This window comes from Canis aureus, chromosome 15 (genome assembly GCF_053574225.1).
Source record: "Canis aureus isolate CA01 chromosome 15, VMU_Caureus_v.1.0, whole genome shotgun sequence".
NCBI lineage: Eukaryota > Metazoa > Chordata > Mammalia > Carnivora > Canidae > Canis > Canis aureus.
The window spans coordinates 40,934,624-40,956,635 of record NC_135625.1 but is presented as its reverse complement, the minus strand read 5'-3'; the positions used below and the strand labels follow the sequence as shown (position 1 = coordinate 40,956,635).

The 22,012-nt window shown below is 31.6% G+C and overlaps 1 protein-coding gene across 7 annotated transcripts in view; it reads right to left on the bottom strand.

Moving 5' to 3' along the window:
• Window positions 1-22,012, bottom strand: part of ADAM2 (ADAM metallopeptidase domain 2) — a 137,023-nt gene that overhangs the window by 42,048 nt on the left and 72,963 nt on the right. For 6 of the 7 annotated variants that reach the window (XM_077849257.1, XM_077849260.1, XM_077849259.1 and 3 more), the window contains 4 exons: window positions 17,207-17,343; window positions 14,413-14,593; window positions 10,222-10,320; window positions 9,914-10,109 (listed from right to left, as the gene is read on the bottom strand). In XM_077849257.1, the coding sequence (XP_077705383.1) occupies window positions 9,914-10,109; window positions 10,222-10,320; window positions 14,413-14,593; window positions 17,207-17,343 (613 nt within the window). The remainder of the gene's footprint in view (window positions 1-9,913; window positions 10,110-10,221; window positions 10,321-14,412; window positions 14,594-17,206; window positions 17,344-22,012) is intronic. The other variant, XM_077849258.1, reaches the window with a different exon arrangement.

The window sequence follows — 22,012 nt, the reverse complement described above, 5'->3', positions numbered from 1 at the left end:
CATCACAAAAATGCAGTATAAGAAAAATATTGTTACTAAAGACAACCAAAGAATTCTTACAATGATAAGTCAATCCACTAATAAAATATTACAGTTACTAAGTGTGTTCCCTAAGAACAAAACACCAAAATCTAGGACATAGAAACTGGCAGAATTGAAGTAAGAAATAGGCAAAAATAATACCTGATTTTTGTCAGCTTTTTTTTTTTTTTAAGATTATTTATTTATTTATTTATTTGTGAGACACAGAGAGAGAGAGAGAGAGAGAGAGAGGCACAGGCAGAGGGAGAAGCAGGCCCCAGGCAGGAAGCCTGAGGTGAGACTCTATCCGGGGTCTCCTTGGGCTGAAGGCAGCGCTAAACTGCTGAGCCACACGGGCTGCCCAGTCAGCTTTCAATAATGAATAGAACAAATAGATCAGTAAGGAAATACAAAACTAGAACAACACTACAAATGAAATAGACCTATCAGATATCTGTAGAACACTATCCAACAATAGCAGGATACATATTCTTTTCCATGCATTTGGAAATTCTCCAAAATAGATCAGATAATAGTCAAGATAGTCTAAGTAATGTGAAATATGTTCTCTGAACACAATTAAATTACATTAAAAATCAATAATAAAAGTACATTAGGGAATGTGCAAATATGGGAATTATAAAACACACTCCTAAATAACCGAAGCATCAAAGAAAAAAAATCTCATGGGAAATTAGAAAATAATTTAAAGTAAATAGGTATAAAAATATGACATACAAAAATTTATGGGAAACATTGAAAGCAGTATTTAGAAAGTGTAAATTTTCTTAAAAAAAAGATTTTATTTATTTATTCATGAGAGACACAGGTAGAGGGAGAAGCAGGCTCCACGCAGGGAGCCCGACATGGGACTCGATCCCAGGTCTCCAGAATCACAACCCAGGCCAAAGGCTGCACTAAACCGCTGAGCCACCCGGGCTGCCCGAAAGTGTAAATGTTTAAAATAGGAAATAGTATTTCAAATTAATAACCTAGAATTCCATCTTAAGATACTAAAAGTAGAATTCTTAACATAAAGCAAACAGAAGGAAAGAAATAATAGTGATTATAGCAGAAAACAATACAATAAAAGATACACAAATGACAGAAAATCAACAAAACTAAAATTTCGTTCTTTGAAAAGATCAATAAAGCTGACAGATTTGAATTATTAATTAGGAAATTTCCTGCAATAAAATGGCTGAGTGCAGATGACTTCATTGGTAAATTCTCCAAAATTTTGAGACAATATGATACATTACAGATTCTTCTAAAAATATGAGTAAGGAATGCTTTTGCATCATGCAATGTGACTTATTAAAACAACTCAAGACATTTCAAAAAAGAAAAAAATTAGAACAATATCTTTCACAAATATAGATATAAAAATTTCAAAAAATCTACAGAATTTAAGAAACAAAACAAATGAACATAGAGGGAAAATAGAGATGAGAATGAAAAAACAGACTCTTAACTATAGAAAACAAATGGATGGCTGCTAGAGGGGAGGTGGGTAGGTGGATGGGTTAAATAAGTGATAGGGATTAAAGAGCACACTTGTGATGAGTACTCGTTGTTGTATCGAAGTGTTGAGTCACCATATTGTACACCTGAAACTAATATATTATACTATGTGTTAACTAACTGGAATTTAAATAAAACCTTTAAAAAATCTACAGATGAATGCCCTGTATGAATAGCGTTTTTAAAAATCTCAACAAAATGCTAGTAAGTTGAATTCTAGAGCATATTTAAACATTGTACATCATTACCAAGTGAGATTTATTCCTGGCATGCAAGGATGATTCAAATACAAAACTTTGTCAGTGTTATACACCAAACTAGCACAATAAAAGGGGAAAACACATGGTCATGTCAACTAATGCAAAAAAAGTATATGAAAAATTCAATGCATTTTAATGATAAAAACAACAAACTAGACATAGGAAAGTCCTTCAATATAATAAAGGCCATCTATAAAAAAACACAGTGAACATAATACTCAATGGTGAAAAATTGAAACCTTTTCCTAAATGACAAGGAACAACACAAGAATGCCAGATTTTGTCACTTACTTAATGTAGTAGGAGTCCTACTTTAGAGCAAGAGGCAAGTAAAAGAAATAATAGGCACCTAAACTGGAACAGAAAAAGTATTATCTCTGTTCACAGTTGCCATGATTTTATACATATAGAACCCTAAGGATTTCACACAAATACACACACACACACACACACAACTAACACATCAATTCAGCAAAGCTTCAGGAAACTATTAAGATGATCTACAGCTCCAATGCAAACTATATCAAAATACTGACTTTGCAGAAATAGAAAAATCTGTCCTAAAATCTGCATAAAATCTCAAGGGCCCTAAATAGAGAAAATAAACTTAAAAATGGAGGACAAGCTTGGAGGACTCATACTTCCTGATTTCAAAAATTATCACAAAAGCTACAGTATTCAAAACAATGTATATTGGCATACTAGGATAAAGACAGATATATATATATATATATATATATATATATATATATATATATGATAAAGACATATATATATAAAGACAGATATATATGTATATATATAAATATATATACAAATAGAATAAAATACAGATAGAATAAAATAGAATAAAATATAATTTATAATAAATATATTATTTAATTATTGAATTAATTAATTATTAAATATTAATTAAATATAATAAATAAATTTAATAAAATAGAATTTATAGAATAAAATAGAATATATATAGAATAAAATAGAATATATATATATACATATATATATATACACACAAATAGGATAAAATAGAGACCCCGGGAGTAAATCCTTTCATACGTCTGATAATTTTTGATTAGGGTGCCAAAACCATTCAGCTGGAAAGGATGGTCTTTTTGATGATTAGTGTTAAGAAACTGGATATACATATGCAAATGAATGAAGTTGAACCCTTAGTTATATGATATTCTAAAATTAACACAAAATGGAGTAGATACATAAATATAAGAACTACAATTATAAAACTCTCTTTTAAAATGATAGGGATTAAGGAGTGCACTTGTTTTGATGAACACTGGGTGTTTTATGTAAGTGTTGAATCACTAAATTGTACATCTGAAATTAATATTACCCTATATGTTAACTAACTTGAATTTAAATAAAAACTTTAACATCTTTTTTTATTTGTGTATAATTTACACAGAGTGTGTTGCATTAGTTTCAGGTATACAACATATCAATTCAATGTCTCTATACATTGTAGCTAAAAACTACAAAACTCTTAGAAGAAAATATAGAGGAAAAGTTTTCTGACATTGGATTTGGCAATTATTTCTTGGATGTGATGCAAAAAACACAGACAACAAAAGAAAATATAAGTCAAAATCTTAAAAACAGTTGTACTTGAAAATGAACAGTGAAGTCACCTTTAATGGATATGAAATTTCAGTTTGGAAAAGTGAAAAAATTCTGCGGATGGATCACCGTGATGTTTGCAAAGTAATGTGGATACATTTAATGAGATTGAATTTTACATTTACAAATGGCAAAAATGATATGTCATGTATATTTTTCACAATAAAAATTTCTCAAGTGTATACCAACAATCCATATCCATCAATATAAAAAAGAATACACCATGACCAAGTGGTATTTTTTCCAGATATGCAAGGTTAGTGTGATGCACTGTATCAATAAACTAAAAGACAAAAAAAAAAAAAAAAAGACCATTTCAATAAACACAGAAAAGGATGGGAAAACCTAGCATTTTACTCTTGATTTACAAAAAACAAAAACTGGGTGACAGAAGTAGAACTTCCTTAACTTAATAAAGAGTATAATAAAACCATAGTTAGCATCATCTGTAACACTGAAAAACTCAACTCCCAACCCCTAAGATAGGGAATAAATGAGAATATATGCCCTAACTACTTCTACTTAATATTGTACTGGAAGTACTAATGGAGGAAAAATAGCCAAGAAAAAAAAAATAAAAAGCATATAGATTGCAAGTTAAGAAATTAAAATATACTCATTTCCTATGACGTTTTCTGATATATAGAAATTCTAGGAATCCACTAAAAATATTTATTAGAACTAGTAAGGAATTTTAGTAGTTTGTAGGATAAAGGTTCAATAACCAATATCAATTGATATCTATACACTAGTAATGAACAATGAAATTGAAAAAAAAATCCTATCTATGATAGCATCAAAAAGAATACCAAGAAATATATTTAACAAAAGTATAGAGCTTGTATACTGGTAATTACAAAACTATAAAACATTTAGTTAAAATTAACTAAATAAGATACTAATAATTGGAAAGACATATCATGTTTATGGATTAGAAGTCTTCATATAGTTGATATAACATTGCACCTCCAGTTGATGTACAAATTCAACACAAAATTACTATAAAAATTCTACATCTGACTTTTTTGCAGAAATTGATTAGCTGATTCTGAATTTCAAGAAATAGAAGAGACCCAGGATATCTAAAATAATATTAAAAAGAAAAAAATTGGATTTCTCACATTTCTTGATTTCTAAACTACAAAGCTATAGTAATCAAGACACTGTGCTACTGACATAAACACAGTGATGTATATATCAATGGACTAAAATTGATGGCCCAGATATAAACCGTTACTTTTGTAAACAAATGATTTTTCAGCAGAGATGCCAAGTCAGTTAAATGGGGAAGTAATCATCTTTTTAACAGTGATGCTGAGACATTTGGATATCCACATGCTAAAATACTGAGTTGGAACCATATTTCACATCATATACAAAACTAACTCAAAATCGATTCTAGACTCAAATTTATTTTTATTTTTTAAAAAATATTTTATTTATTTATTCATGAGAGACATAGAGAGAGAGGGAGAGACACAGGCAGAGGGAGAAGCAGGCTCCATGCAGGGAGTCAGACGGGGGACTCAACCCCGGGTCTTCAGGATCATGCCCTGGGCCAAAGACAGGCGCTAAACTGCTGAACCATGCAGGGATCCCCTAGATCCAAATTTAACAGGAAAACTCCCAGAAGAAAAAAAAAAAGGAGTAAGCCAGAACCTTGGAATAAGCAATGCTTTCTTGTATATAACACCAAAATGTAAAGCAGACACACACAAAAATAGAGAATTTGAACCTCATCAAAATTAAAACTTTGCATTTCAAAGGAGGCTATCAGGAAAGTGATGATATAATCTACACAATGGAAGAAAAGATTTGCAAAATATGAACTTAATAAACTGAATACAGATTATATAAAGAGCTATTACAATTCAATAATAAAAAAGACAACCCAATTAAAAAACAGGTGAAGAATGTAAATAGATATCTCTCCAAAGAAGACATACAAATGGTCAATAAGCACATGAAAAGATGCTCATCTTTAGTCTTAAGGTAAATGCAAATGAAAACCACAAGATACCACTTCACACTCATTAGATCTTCCACAGAATAACTCAATATCATATAGATATTAATTAAACTAAAATTAATGTATGAGTTAATTTATTAATCTAGTTCTTAAATTCATATGGAGAGGAGTAAGTCAATACATATGAAGAAGATACAAAAGGCTAAGATGCCTTATTTTTGAGATATTAAAATAATTGTAAAGGGAGAGAAATTAAAATAGCATAAGATTGACAAAGCAGAGAAAAATGACCAAGAGAACACTGAAAAACATTCACACTTTTAGGTTTAATACCAACAACCAAACAGTCAAACAAACACTTAGCTTTTAGCAGATACCACATTGCAGTGCATTTAGAATTAAGTTGAAGCAGTAAAGGTGATCACCAATATGCTGTAATAGTAAACTGAATATATGTTGAACAACACACACACACACACAATCACATACATCTTTTCTTTCCTTCCCCTAGCTTCAGGCAACTATTAATTTACCTTCTATCTTTATATATTTGCCTTTTCTGTATGCTTAATATAAATGGAATCAGAATCTGGTTTTTTTTTTTGTGGCTGGCTTTCTTAGCTTAGCATAGGTTTTCAAAATTTATTCACATTTAGCAAATATTACTTCATTTTTATCAATTAAATGATATCCTGCTTTTTATTTACTCATTCATCAGTTGATGGATATTTGCGTTGTTTCTACATTTTGGCTATTATGAATAAATGGTATCAGGAATATTTGCATATAAGGTTTTGTGGGCATGTTTTCAGTCCTCTTGGCTAATACATACCAAGGGTTAAACTGCCATGTTCAACATTTTGAAGAACTTCCAAACTGCTTTTTTAAGCAACTGTACTATTTTATATAGCAATGCATAAGAGTTAGGATTTTGCCTTATCCTCACAAAACACAAAAATTGCTATTTCAATTATGGCTATCCTAGTGAATGTGAACAAGTATATTTTTGTGGGTTTAATTTGCATTTCTTTAATAATTAATGATATTGAGCATCTTTCATATGATTTGCCATTTCTATGTCTTTTTTTCCCAGAAATGTCTATTCAGATTATTTCCTTATTTGTTAAACTACATTGTCTTTTTTATTGTTGAGTTGAATGTCTTATGTATTCTGTATATGACCATTATTAAAAATATGGTTTGCAAATATATTCTCCCACTCCTTGAGCTGTCTTTTCACTTTCTTGGTGATTTTCTTTGAAGAACAAAATCTCCTTAAAGTTTTGAAATCCAAATTATTCCTTTTTCTCTTATCACTTGTGCTTTGAGTATCTTATCTAAGAAAACTTAGCCTAATCCATGGTCATTAAGATTTATGCCTATGCTTTCCTCTAAAAGCTTTATGGTTTTAGCTCTTACATTTAGATCTACAATACATTTGAAGTTAATTCTTGTGTTTGGGTGAGGTAGGGGTTCAAATTCATTCTTTTGTCTATGTACACTTGTTCAAGGACATTTATTGAAAATATTTACAGAGTATTTTGGATCATTACAGAATTCTGGGTGGGCAGTTATTTTCTTTTGGTGTTTAAGAAGTGTCTTTACTTCATCATCTGGCTTCTCTAATTGTTGACAAGAAATCTGACTCACACTTGCCTTTTCAAAGGCATTGTGTCTTTTTTCTCCCACTCTCTATGTTTTGTTTTCATCTTTTCATTTTTGGTAGTAGTTTTGCTATGATGTCTTTATGTGTTTTATCTTTAGACATTCTTCTTAAGATTCTTAGAGCATCTTGAATTTGTAGGATTAGCTTTCATTTTGAAAATTATTGGTTCTTAACTCTTTAAATATTGCTACTTTCCATTCTCTATTTTATCTTTTTAATGACTCTTTCCAAAATTAGGCAGGTTGACTGAGGTAGTGACCACTGAAATCAAATCAGGCAATTAAATGTGTCAGGGCTGATGTACAGTTTTATTCTGAATCTGCTCATTATCTTGGGTGTGACCCTTGCAAGCTACTGACTTGTCAATATTTGTCTTCACTATAAGTCTGCTTGAGATAAATGTTTACCTTCAGAAAATCTCAGAAAGCTTCCTAGCCTGCTAACATAGGCACTTTAAATCTTTTAGAAGACTAAGGATTTGTGGTGGTAAGCTTACTCCACCATTTGGTCTTTGATTATCTTGTGACTGCAGGGAAATTCATAATGCCTTTTTAATGTTTTTAATCTAATTAAACAAATTGCTGAGCAGCTTCAAAGCTCCCAAAAAGCCTCACGGAAATTTTTTTCTATGGTTTTGACAGTCCCCTTAAATTTCAAATGCTAAAATTTTCAATTTTTTTTTTCTAGTGGAAGATTTCTGCCTAATCCAAGCCTGACTTTCAGCTTTCAAAATCTCCAAATGTCTCTAGGAAAAAAATTGGCTAATAATAGTCCCCTAAAATACACAAACTTTCTCTTCTGTGGTAATTTAAACAATTAGCTATCTTTGGTTTCATTATAGTCTAATACTTTTTAAAATATCATCAGGGGACACCAGGTGGCTCAGGGGTTGAGTGTCTGCCTTTGGCTCAGGGCGTGATCCTGGGGTCCTGGGATCTAGTCCTACATTTGGGTCCCCACAGACAGCCTGTTTCTGCTTCTGCTTGTGTCTCTGCCTCCCTGTCTCTCATGAATAAATAAATAATTTTTAAAAGAATTTAAAAATACAGTATCATCAATACAATGCATCTTGGTTTTTCTAGTTATTTTCTCACAATTACATCTGTCGCTACTCGCTACATCCTATCCCTAAATTTAATATTGAATACAGATTTTATATTTAATGTAATTGCTAAATATTTAAATGTAAATAAGCTATCTTAGAATTTATCGTCCATTCTATTTTCTTTTTTTAACTTTGTTCTTGTCTTCTTTGGGGCTAATCAAGTATTGTTATTCTTTTTGGTTTTCTCCTTTATGAGAGAAATATTGTAGTTTCATATTATTTTATTATTATTCTTGTAGCTATCTTAAATTATAAAATGAATACTTGATTTATGAAAATTTTTCATTTTACTTTGTGCCACATTTTATTGGAATGATTGACTTTTGTTTCAGGATTTGTTTTTTTTCCTCAGTGAAACTATTTTTTTCTATTTTTATTCTTCTAGGGATTACCACATTTTTGATATATTAAGAACTCCATTTCATATTATTCTTTATGTTTTAAGAGATATGTTTATTAGTCAACAGTGAATTTTGCTAATTCCTATGATGATTATTTCTTCTGGCTAATTCTTCTATCCCCTGGTTTAGTCTCCCTTTTCTGTGACATCATTAACAACCAATTCTTATAGAAATAAATTTGGAAAGTAAATTATAGGAGTTCAAATGCATGCTATCACATACTTTTTTTGGGGGGGTGGATATCTACCGATTTAAGATTTGGTGAAATTTGCAATTCTATCATAGATGATAGATGATGATGAGGAGGAAAATAGATGATAGATGATAGATAGATGATAGATAGATAGATAGATAGATAGATAGATAGATAGATAGGTAGATGATAGATATCTGAGAAAGAGAGATGGGGAGATAGAAATATCTCTCTTCAAAATTTCCTTTGTGGTTCAAGTCACCCAGTTCTTTGGGAGAGCACTTTACCATAATATAAGTTTCTTTCCTTGTATCTTTGTGTCACCTTTCTTCAAACCAACAGTCATTCTATGTCATTGTATTTTTATTTTGGGTTAATAATCATTTTGCAACTCATTTTTACACAAAAACGAGAAGAGGCATTTACCTGTTACAATTGAGAAAAGATTGACCCACCTGGCTATCTATATGAATATCCTAAATAATTCCTCTGTCAATTGCTCTTGCCTTTTCTGATACAGACATGACATGCTGCTGCCATTGCTGCTGTCTCCATCTTTTTCAGCAAATGATTCTGTGTATATTTTGTACCATGATTTTCCTTTTTGTTTTCAACTTTGGTGCACATCATCTTTCAATGATTCCATAGTTACTGGATCTTCATGACCCCTTTTTGGGATTTTATAAGCTATCCTTGTGGTTCCCAGGTGTGAATTTGTGTAACTGGAAGTGTGTACCTGCATGTATGATTTAAATTGTATTCGTATGCCAACTTACATTTATGACCTTCTAATGCCCATAGCCATATATATTTATTTTATATTTACTAATAAAAATTGTGGATATGGAGTAAGAGAAGGAAGTGTAACTTATGTTCAGTCTGCTTTCTTCCTTCTTAAATGAAGATCCCATGGACTTTGAATCTTTCCCTTTATTATTTTGTGGAAATAATTCATAACTTTAATTCCAGACAACTTGTCTAATTTTTTTCTTACAGAGTATTCATTATATCTTTCTGTAATCCTTTAAAATATTTATACTAAAAATCACATTATTTTTTAAAATCACAATTATGTATCAACATCTTTTTTTTGCTTTCCAGAAAAATACATATATGAGAGATCAAATTATAATAAATACCTTGACCAAATACAGCTATACATTGTCGTAGCCCACTTATACAACTTCCATTCAGACAGACCCATTGATTCTCTCCACATGGATGCCCATTCTGAACAAAAAAGTTATCTTGACATGTTGCAGATGATCCATTGCAATATTCAGGGAGATCACATTCATCAGTGGAAATTCTACATATTTCTCCTTTTGCAGAATACTGATGGAGTGAAGTAAATGACATTGAATAAAGCAGAATGTAAACATATAAATATTATGAAAAAATGACTTTGTTCATGTAAGTAACATAGAAAATTTTAAAAAGCTCTTACTTGACAATTTTTACAACATGCACCAGTATCACAAATTGAGCCAACTTTTAGTGTACATGTGGCAGGATTACAGCATGTGTTTGAAACAGTTTCACAATCCTAAAAGGCAAATCAAATGCTCTGAAGTATCTTCCAATTTTACTTGTGTTAGAGACATATTTTTATGATGACAACATATTATATAATATACAGATAGATGTTTAAATAACATGTTGGCGAACAAAATATGAAGCTACTTAATCATTTACTTAACAGATATTAGTTACTACTCTATGCTATATTGTATATCCCTAGGTAGGTTTGACTATGTTGGTAGTAGGATTTTCTGAAACTCTGGAGTCCACGAAAGGCAAGACATCAAGCTCTCTGATAAAGAGAGCTGGGTAGATAGAGATAGTTAAATACAAGACAAAAATAAATAGAAGCTATAATTTATCGCTTTCATTATAGTGACTAGCTCCTAATCAAGTCTTATGAATCTACTGAGTCTTAACAAGTCTGTAACTTTTATGGGATGCTCAAAGTTTACTTTACATTTAATTCTCTGAAGATGAAGAGCTAGAAAATTATGTTTCTAAACAAACATGACTGAAAGTAACTCCTCTATATCACTCATCTATATTATTATGTCTTGATTAGTGCTATGATTCATTCAATATTCCCAGTAGTTGTCTTTTCAAAATTCAATTGTTATGCGTAATAAAAGCAACAGTTAAGAAGGAGAAGGCTGGAGAAACAATTCTTACATACAGTCACACACACACTTTTACTTTTTAAATTCCTAGGGATTTGGTATAGGGTTAATTGGACAAAAATCTCAATAAGTTACACAAAAATAAATCATGTATTTCACTAGTCTTAATATGAGTTATAGCATAATACTTATTAAAGCAAACTAAATTTGCTGTATTTTCCAGAACTAATCTGTCTAATCAAATCATTGTATTGCCATCTATATGGGATTCCAGAAAGTAAAGTTATATCACAGGGGCTGTCTCAATTATATGATAATTAATAGAGCTATAATACACAGCTGTCAATTTTTACTAGAAATTTTCAGAGTTTCCATTCAGACCCAAAGAAAAGACAAGTGGGTACTGGGAAATAGTTTCTTAAAAACACATCACCCAACAAGGTATGTAAAGCTCACTTTCATATTGGGGAGGGTGCACATGAGTGACTTAAGCTACTGCTGTAGGGAACACTGAACTCCTTTCTTGTCTTGATTTTTTCACCTCCATATGCCCATTATGAGTCTCATGAACTCTTTCCTTCATTACATTCCTTTTATCTCAACTCTTCCCACCTTCCTTCAATTTATCTAAGACCTATGTGGTTTAGAAACATGTTTTTTTTTTTTTTTTAAGATTTATTTAATTGTGATAGAGAGAGAGAGAGAGAGGCACAGGAGGAGGGAGAAGCAGGCTCCATGCCGGAACCCGACGCGGGACTCCATCCCGGGACTCCAGGATGGCGCCCTGGGCCAAAGGCAGGCATTAAACCACTGAGCCACCAAGCAATCCCCAGAAACATGGTTTTATTAATTATATATGGTCCAATATTTTTTACTTAAATATTGACCTGTATTAAAATACTCAAAGCCTCAAGTATGCCTCATTTTCTTGTTGAATTGTGAAAACTTTGTATCTATTTTTCTGAATGCCAGAAGATCCTAGGTTAGGAAGAAATATGGGAGTACCTTATTTTATTGTGCTTGACTTCATTGCACTTTACCGATATTACATTTTTTTTAATTGAAGATTTGATTTGATTTGATTTTGATTTTGATTCTATCAGTGTCATTTTCCCAACAGTCTGTGTGTCACATTTTGGTAATTCTTGAAATATTTCAAACTTTTTCAGTATTATTATATTTGTTATGATGATCTGTTTTCAGTGATTTTTGATGTTACTATTGCAATTTTGGGTAGTGTCATGAACCATGCCCATATAAGACAATAAACTTAATTGTGTATTCTCTTGACTATTTCACTGATGAGCTGCTCCTCTTTCTCCCTCTTCTCCGGCTTCCTATTCCCTGAGACACAACATTGAAATTAGGCCAATTAATAACCCTGTAAAAGGAGTCGTCTCGTATTTCTCACTTTAAGTCAAAAGCTAGAAATGATTCAGCTTAATGAGGAAGGCATATTGAAAGCTGAGATAGGCCAAATCCAGGACTCTTACACCAAAAAATTAGCCAAGTTTTGAATGCAAAGGAAGAGTTCTTAAAGGAAATTAAAACTGCTGTCTCAGGGACACTTGAATGATAAGAAAGCAAAGTGGCCTTATTGCTAATATGGAGAAAGTTTTAGTGGTCTGGATAGAATATCAAATCAACCATAACACTTCCTTAAGCAAAAACTTCATCTACAGTAAGACCCTAATTCTCTTCAATTCTGTGAAGGCTGAGAGAGGTGAGGAGGCTGCAGAAGACTCTGAAGCTGGCAGAGGTTGGTTCATGAGGTTTAAGGAAAGAAGCTATGTACATCACATAAAAGTGCCAAGTTAAGTAGAAAGTGTTGATATAGAAGCTGTAACAAGTCATCTAGAAGATTGACTAAGATAATGAAGATGACTATACTATGCAACAGGTTTTCAGTGGAGATAAAACAGGCTTCCATTGAAAGATGTCATCTAGGACTTTCATAGTAGGACAGAGAAGGTAATGCTTAACTTCAAAGCTTCAAAGCACAGGCTGACTCTCTTGGAAGCTAATGCAGCTGGTGACTTTTAGTTGAAGCCAATACTAATTTACTATTTCAAAAATTCTAAGGCCCTTAAATTTTATGTTAAATCTACTCTCTCTGTGCCCTTTAAATGAAACAACAAAGTCTGAATGACAGCACAGCTGTTTACAACAAGGTTTAGTGAATATTTTATGACCACTGTTGAGACACGCTTCTCAGAATAAAAGAAGTCTTTCAAAATATTACTACTGATTGACAATACATCTGGTCATCCCAAAGTTCTGATGGAGATGTACAATGAGATTAATGTTCCTATGATTGCTAACACAACATCCATTCTGCAGAACACTGATCAAGGAGTAACTTCAATTTACATTTCATAAAGTTACAATTACAATACATAGTGATTTCTCTAATGGATCTGAGCAAAGTTGAAAACTTTATGGATAGGACTCACTGTACTGGGTGCCATGAAAAGCATTCAGAAAGCATTAACATAAGTTTTGAATAAATTGATTCCAACCCTCATGAAAAACTTGAGGGGGTCAAGACTTCAGTGGAAGAAGTAACTATAGGTGTGGTGGGAATAGCAAGAAAACTAGAATTGAAAGTGAAGCCTGGACTGAATTACTGAAACCTCATGATAAAACTTTGACAAGGAGATGCTTCTTCTAATAGATAAGCAAAGAAAGTCATTTCTTGAGATGGAATCTACTCCTGCTGTGAAGATTGATGAAATGACAACGAAAGATATAGAATATCATATAAATTTAGTTGATTAAACAGCAGCAGGGCTCGGGAAGATTGACTCCGATTTGAAACAATTCTACTGTGAGTAAAACATCGTCAAATGCCATCACATGCTTACAGGGGAGCTGTTCATGAAAGAGTCAATCAATGCAGGAAACTTCATTGTTGTATTATTTTAGAAACTGCCAAAACCACTCCAAATTTCAGCAACCACCATCCTGATCAGTCAGCAGCCATCAACATTAAGACAAGATTATGACTTGCTGAAAGCTCAGATTATAATTAACATTTAAAAAAAATGTATTAGCAAATGTATTTAGCAAAAAAATTATTTAACTATTTACCTTGTTTTTTAAACATAATTCTATTCCACACTTAATTGACTATTTTTATAGTCAATTTTATTACATATAAACATAACTTTTATATGCACCAGGAGATCAAAAAATTTTTGTGTATTCACTTTATTGTGGTGGCCTAGAACCAAAGGTATGCCTGTATGAAGGAAGACAACACTCAAGAGGGAAAGTAAAATCTCAGACAACTCAGTTATATAATTAGTGACCTTGAAAATCACCTGTATGAATAACCTACAAACCACTGAATCCATATAATGATATACAAGTGCACTCGACATTTTAATATAAAAGTGAGTTTGATGTATTAGGGAAAATGGCAGCATAATACTATAAAAATTTATTTACAACTTTTCATGTAATTCTGTTATATATTCTTCCAAATTAGTACTAACCTCTGCACTTCCACAGTCACATTGTTCTCCTTGTTCCACTTGTCCATTACCACAAACTGCAACTTTGTATGATGGATCTAAGTGTGGCTGATTTTGAAGACATTGGGACTTTGGCTTTGAAATAAACTGTGCAAAATCCTCCATGCTGCAGTTACTAAAGATCTTCACACCACTGGAATGACTAAACATACATCAAATTTCAATTTTTTATGTAAGTTGTTGCTTCATAAATTGCCTAGACTTGGAATAAAGCTACTTAATAGCATTCCACAAGAGTCAAAATGCTCAATTTTGTTAGTGTCAAGCTTTCAAAATCTGTACAAGGGAAGTCAAATGTGCAAGAATTTATATTAAATAATTTTAGTTAGGATTAAAATTTTATTGGTTCTTATATTACACTCACTCATGACATTATTTTCTCTTATAGCTCCTATCTCACAAAGTACTCCACCTTCATTTGTTGCTTCTTTTTTCTTTTCATGATTCCTATATATATAATACCCTGTATTAACAAAAGAGATTGGGCTTTTTGCTGCTTTATCTATATTTAATTATAGATAATATTATCAGTACTGCATTTTGAGTAACATCTATACCTGACAGCTCAGAGAGTTGTATCTCTAACTCAAACATATCGCCTAAACTCAGGAGTCCAGTATCCAATTCTTTATTCAGAGATAACATTTATAAGCACACATTTAAAATATCAACCCTTACTATTCTTATCCTTTTAGTGACATTTATTTTTAAAATATTTATTAACAATCAAAATTTTATTATTTGCTCATTATCATCTCCTACTTTTTTAGCTTCAGGAAAAAGGCATTCCCACTCTTGTTCTTTAGCCAGAGTAAAAGCGCTCTCTCTCTCTCTCTCTCTCTCTCTCTATATATATATATATATATATATATATATATATATCTTTAAAAATGAATTCATGGTGGAAACCTTCTGTTGAAAATAGTACATTCTTTGGTTGCTTTTCTATTATGATTTTTATTATGCTGAGTAGCATTAACATGTGAAAAGATTATATTCATAAAGGTTTATAATTTGATGACAGATATAGCTAATGTGAATTTTTGAATATTAAGGCAATAGACTCAAATCACAGTTCTTTGACTTAGCACAGGGAAATGTTATTTACATAGAATCATGAACAAATTAGGGTGTTTTGAATGAATTGCAATTTTGTTTAGAGGTCATATCCTGGTTGAACATACACTTCAGTTATGACCACAAATAATTTATTATTACATTGCCAGTAATTCAGATGATTTCCATTTATATACCAAAACACATAAAACATTATATTACTAAAAATTAGGCAATGCAAAATATTTTACTATGTGTGAACTGGTTTATAAGATATAAACTTTCTAGTAGTAAAATTAATGCTGTTATAAGAAAGAAAATATCAATAATTATATCCAACTAGAGAAATTTTTTGCAGCTTGAATCTTTGCAAACATTCGTTGGATGTTCCCATTCTCCATTCTCTCATTTTTCCTTGATAATAGAGCTGATTTTCAGTTGAATACAGGACTTACAATCAGTTTATTTAGATTATCTTGACCTTATATCTGATCTATTTTGGAGAATTTCCAAATGCATGGAGAAGAATATGTATCCTGCTATAGTTGAGTTTGTTTTATGCTTTGCCTCCTTTCTCCCCTATGTTCATGTCTTATTTCTTAAATTCCATGTATAAGTGAAATTAGGTTTTTGACTTCCTCTGACTTATTTCTTTCAGCATAATACACTCTACCTGCATCCACATCTTTGCAAGTGGCAAGATTTCATTCTTTTTGATGGCTGATTAGTATTGCTATATATATATATATAGCAATATATATATATATTGGAAAGAACCCAAATGTTCATCAACTGATGGATTATTATTAGAGAGAATGTGTTATTATCAACTTTGCTGCTGTAGGCAGTGGGGTTGATTTTCTAAAACATAGACAAGCAGAAAATGGCTGTGAGAAATGTCCTTCAGAAAGACAAGGGGCTGGCTCTAGTCACTGACTGGATGATGGTTTCCTAAATCCTATATTTAATCCTAATTCTATAAAATCTAACCATCATACTCTAAAAATAATTATGACTACAACAAATTCACTAGATCTTTAAGGCATGACAAGGATACTGCAAAAAAGCCTTCACTAGTAACAGAAAAAGCTGAATAACAGCTCCTCTGAAACCAGGAGATGCCAATACTTTTGGTTGAGTGAGGTCAAAATGAAAGAGATTGATGCAGACAAGACCAAACTAATAAATCATTCTTGTATAGGGATCACGAGCCTGAATTTGGCTTATCAAATCATGGATTAGATTATAAATTCAGGCATATAGTAATAAATGTAGAATTAGATCACATATGATAAAGCAAGTGTGACATCAGAATACAAGTGACAGGGCAGCCCCGGTGGCGCAGTGGTTTATCGCCGCCTGCAGCCCAGGGTGTGATTCTGGAGACTCGAGATCGGGTCCCACGTCGGACTTCCTGCATGGAGCCTGCTTCTCCCTCTGCCTGTGTCTCTGCCTCTCTCTCCCTCTCTCTCTCTGAATAAATAAATCTTAAAAAAAAAAAAAAAAGAATACAAGTGACAGTGAGGTAGACAATCAGCTTGGGCATTGGAATGGATCCAATGACTTGGACATTGTTGGATAAAGCTTATATTTGACCATAATTAATTATTTTAGCAGCCTAGACTCTTTAAACTAAATATACCAAACTTATTTTTATATAAACTATGTATATAAAGCATATAAAAGTAAAGCATCTTACATCGCTTCTGGGTTCATTATGCAGACAGCTCCTGAGCACTGGCATTTGTTAATATCATCATAAGCTATTCCCATACTAAGGCTCAGTAATTGGGCTAAAATAACTGCAAGCGATTCCAGACTTATGGTTCTGGGGTGCTGGCAAAAAAGAACACACATGCACACACTCACATTCAGGAAGATAATTCATTTGCCTGGACGTTAATGTAATTATTAAAGATAGTCACTCAATAAAATTGAATAGAGTCATCTAATGTATTAAACACAGGTATGCCATCCATATTGGTCTAACATGATACAGGTACTATTATCAATACAAGAAAAATATAAAAAGTGACATCTGAAATTTTACCAAAATGTAAATACATGGTTCACTTGGCATCAGGGCAAGAAAAATATTACCCCAATAACTTTTAATTATATATACAAAAGTTATATTTGTATTCACAAAAGAATATCTTTAGACATAATACATATTGATCAAATTAACAGATTATGTTCATCTATAATTTAATTATAATTAAATTATATTTATATTATATATTATAATAAATTAATTATGTGAATCTTCCATACATTTAAAAAAATCAAAAATTAACCCATTGAGTTAGGCTAAATAATGACCAAAAATAAGAATGCTGACTTGGCACAGTTGCTTAAACTTTATTTTCAAAACTAAAATATCTTTATAATTTTGTTTGCAAATATAAAATACTTATTATCGTGCACTTGGGACATACTAAAACATACACAGTCTAAGAAAAATCCCAAACCCACACTATCACTTTTTAGTATATCCATACTTATCACTATTAGTATATATCTAATAGCATTTTGTCGAATATACTTCAAGAATGGTTTCTGGGAATACATTTGGGTATCTTATGTTTGTCTCTCTATATCAGCTTTGCAGCATTTTCCACCCTGCTCTCTAGCCCAGAAGGTGACACCAACAGATTAGGTTAAAGGGTTCCTTTACCCTCTGCTTTTACCTTGATTTGGTCTAAAGAGAGGAACAGGCTGAGAGCAAAGTATTTATTACCACCACTGCCAGCATGCCTATAATTGTCTGAAATATTGAGTGGAAGCCTCTGTCTGTGACCGTAGTAAAATGACATTGTCCTTTCCTTCAAGTCTGGGTGACATTTTTTTATTACTATCCTTACAAGCATGGCAAAGTTCTTATGTCTTGCATACCCATTGACAAATGGTCCCTTTATCAAATTATCACAGTTTAATATACCACCCATCTCAGAGAGAGAGAGAGAGAGAGAGAGGAAGAATGCTAAAGAAATTGAAGGATTCTGAGGATTCGGCTAAATTTCAAGAATTTAAATAATAAGATATTATATAATAATATAACAAATAATAGCATATTATTACTATAGTTACAGATTTGCTTGTTTGCAGGATAATGTGGAAAAGGTATAGCAATTATTCAATGTATCCTTACAAAATCATTTCTTTTTTTAAAAAACATTTTATTTATTTATTCATGAGAGACACACAGAGAGAGGCAGAGACACAGGCAGATAGAGAAGCAGGCTCGATGCAGGAAGCTGAGCCACCCAGGCATCCTTTAACAATCATTTCTTATTCTGTATCTGTCCTGTTCCCTGTTATCATTTATAGCTCAATAAAATGGAAAAAAATGATATTCAGAAATTTCAATTTAGTTATTTGTGTAAAAGTAGTTTCCTTCTCTCTCTCAATGTATAAACAAATCTTTAAAAAAAAAGTAGTTTCTTATCCCCACTCCCCATTAACTGCTTATCTTCTATCTTCTTACTACGACATGTATTTTGACCTTTCCTTTCATAGTATGATGGGATCCGATACATGGTTTAGTTTTTGAGATGACCTTCCTTTACACTCTCATTATGACAATCTCACATTGAACTTCTACTAATCAGCTCAGGCCGCTATTACAAAATACTACAGATTGGAGTGGTTTAAATAACAAATTTATTTCCTCATAGTTCTGAAGATCAAAAGTCCAAGATCGAACTACCAGCAGGGTTAGTCACTGGTGAGATCTCTCTTCTATGGCTACCTTTTTGCTGTGTTCTCTCACGTGGATTTTCCTCTATGTACGTGCAGATAGGTATTTCTGGTGTCTGTTCCTGTTTTTGTAAGAACACCAGGTCTATTGAATTAGAGATCCACTCTTATGATCTCCTTTAATCTTAATTATCTCCATAAAGGGCAGCCCAGATGGCTCATTAGCGCCGCCTTCAGCCCAGGGCCTAATCCTGGAGACCCAGAATCGAGTCCCACCTCAGGCTTCTCCCTCTGCCTGTGTCTCTGCCTCTCTCTCTCTCTTTCTCTCTCTCTCTTTCTCTCTCTGTGTCTCTCATGAATAAATAAATAAAATCTTAAAAAAATATATATTTCCATAAAGGTTAAATCTCCAAATACAGTCACATGGGGCTTAGGGCTTCAATATATGAATTTTAGGGGGCTCGATTTAGTACATAACAGACCAATATGAAAAACTTGTAAAAGGTAAGGACTAGAGTATTAGAATCTCCTACAAAATATGTTTATGATTACTTCCATTTTGAAAATAAAATAATAGAAAAAGTAAAAAGTAAAATTAAACATTGGATTTTTAAAAAATATTTTAGGAAAAATATTGCAACTAAGCAGACAAGTTTCTTTTTGCAAATAATACTTGCTTAGGACAGTAGTTGTAAAATAACAACAGTAACTGACATTTATTAAGGCTTCTTATGTGTCAATCACTAGAATGAAAAAAAATATGCAGATGAGTATTGATTGAGCAACATGTGATTACTTACCATAGTATGCCTGCCACTTATGCTTATAAAATCTTTTAGTCTCTAATTTAAGGTCAGATTCTATATATGCCTTTCAGACAAAGCTTGCCAATATTGTTCAAGTCTTCTAAATTTGGTCTGAAAAATTAATTATCCAAGTATGATTTATTTGGGCTAGTAACTCTTTCAGTGTTTGCTTTGTGTTTTTTGTAGGTATTTAGTTAGGTACATATGATTTCAAGTTTATTATATAAGGCTGGTAAAATTTTGTTTAATTCGAACTAGTGAATCACTTAAAATTCATAGTTTACTTGAAGAACATTTTGCTGATTTACATTAACACTGATACATTAATTTTCCTTTGGCACTATATTCTGCATTTTTGTACTCTTCAGGGTTAAAATTTCTGGCATTATATATGGTTTTGAAACATAAAAGAGAAAACAATCTGATAACTTTTTTATTTTTAATAGTTGAAATTAAAATATTTTTAGCCACTTCTGGTTATTGCCTTTTCAAAATTGATAAAATTTTGTGTAATGGTTTCACACAAATCTTATGCCTTGATGCAGTTTTATGTACATGTACACATATATATAGAATACTTATTTAACATATATACACATTCACATACAATTTATACATATTATATGTACATACACATATACATACATATTTGAATTGTGTTTATATGTCACATACCTGCATATGTAGTACACTGTAGAAGATATAGAATGTTTTTATTACTCAGAAAGCTTTCTTCAGCAAGTTTCCAGGCATGATCTCTCCACGAAATGTTTCTGTTCTGATTTTTAACAATATGGCATATCTTTAGCTATGCTTTAGCTTCATAAAAATGGCACCAAGAAATAAATAGCCTTTGTTTCTGTCTTCTTTTTCTCAACTTACAGTTTTTGAGATTCATCAATATTGAGTGCACCAATAGTTCTTTTATTGCTTACATTATATGAATATACCACATGTATATCCATTTCATGGATAAGAGGACTCAGTATTGTTAAAATGTCAATCTCCCTCAAATTGACCGAAGGATTCAGTTCAAAAACCAATCAAATTCCAAGCTTTTTTTGTTGGAATTGACAAGCTGATTTTAAAACAGAAATACCTAAATTAGTCTGAAGTAGTAGGGCTTATACTACCATTATGGATGATATACTATAAAACTATAGTTATCAAGACAATGTGATGTTAGCAGGAAGAATAAAAAGACCAATGATACAAAAGAATACATAAAAAGAATATATATATATGATGATTTGATTTATATAATAAAGGCACCACTGTAATTCTGTGAAAGAAAAATAACCTGTTTACTAAGTGTCATGAAATGATTGCTTGCCTACTGTGAATAAATAATCCTGACCCCTAACTCACAGCAAACAAGTTATTTGAATGTGATTTATATAGATCTGTAATTGAAAGGCAAAAATAAGTTTGTATTAGAAAATATAAATGATTAGCAAAAATTCTTTGAAGGTGTTCCTTTTTATATCTAGTTTAACAGTTTTCTCTCTTTTTTGTCATAAATGGGTTCTTTTTAAAAATTTTTATTTAAATTCAATTAACCAACATATTGAACACTACATCTGACACGAATGATGATATCATAAATGAGTTCTAACTTTACTAAATGTTTTTTTCTGCACCTATTATTTATTTTGGTATGATAGATCATGATTGATTTTCAAATATAAAATTAACCTTGCAAAAAAAAAATAAAAAAATAAAAAAATAAAAAAATAAAAAAATAAAATTAACCTTGCATTCCTAGAATAATTCCAACTTGGGCCATGTGTTAATCTGACAGATTGCAGACATAGTTGACCTAAATCTCAGTTCATAACACAAGTGAAGAAACAGGCCCCTCTTTTAATTTTCTCTAAAAGAATGTGTTATACATTGGTACTAGAACTTTTCAGGATTTCCTGAAGGAGGCCATATCAACCTCAAGTTTCTGTGTATTTTCATTTTTTAGTTTTATAAGATTCAATTACTCAATAGTTCAA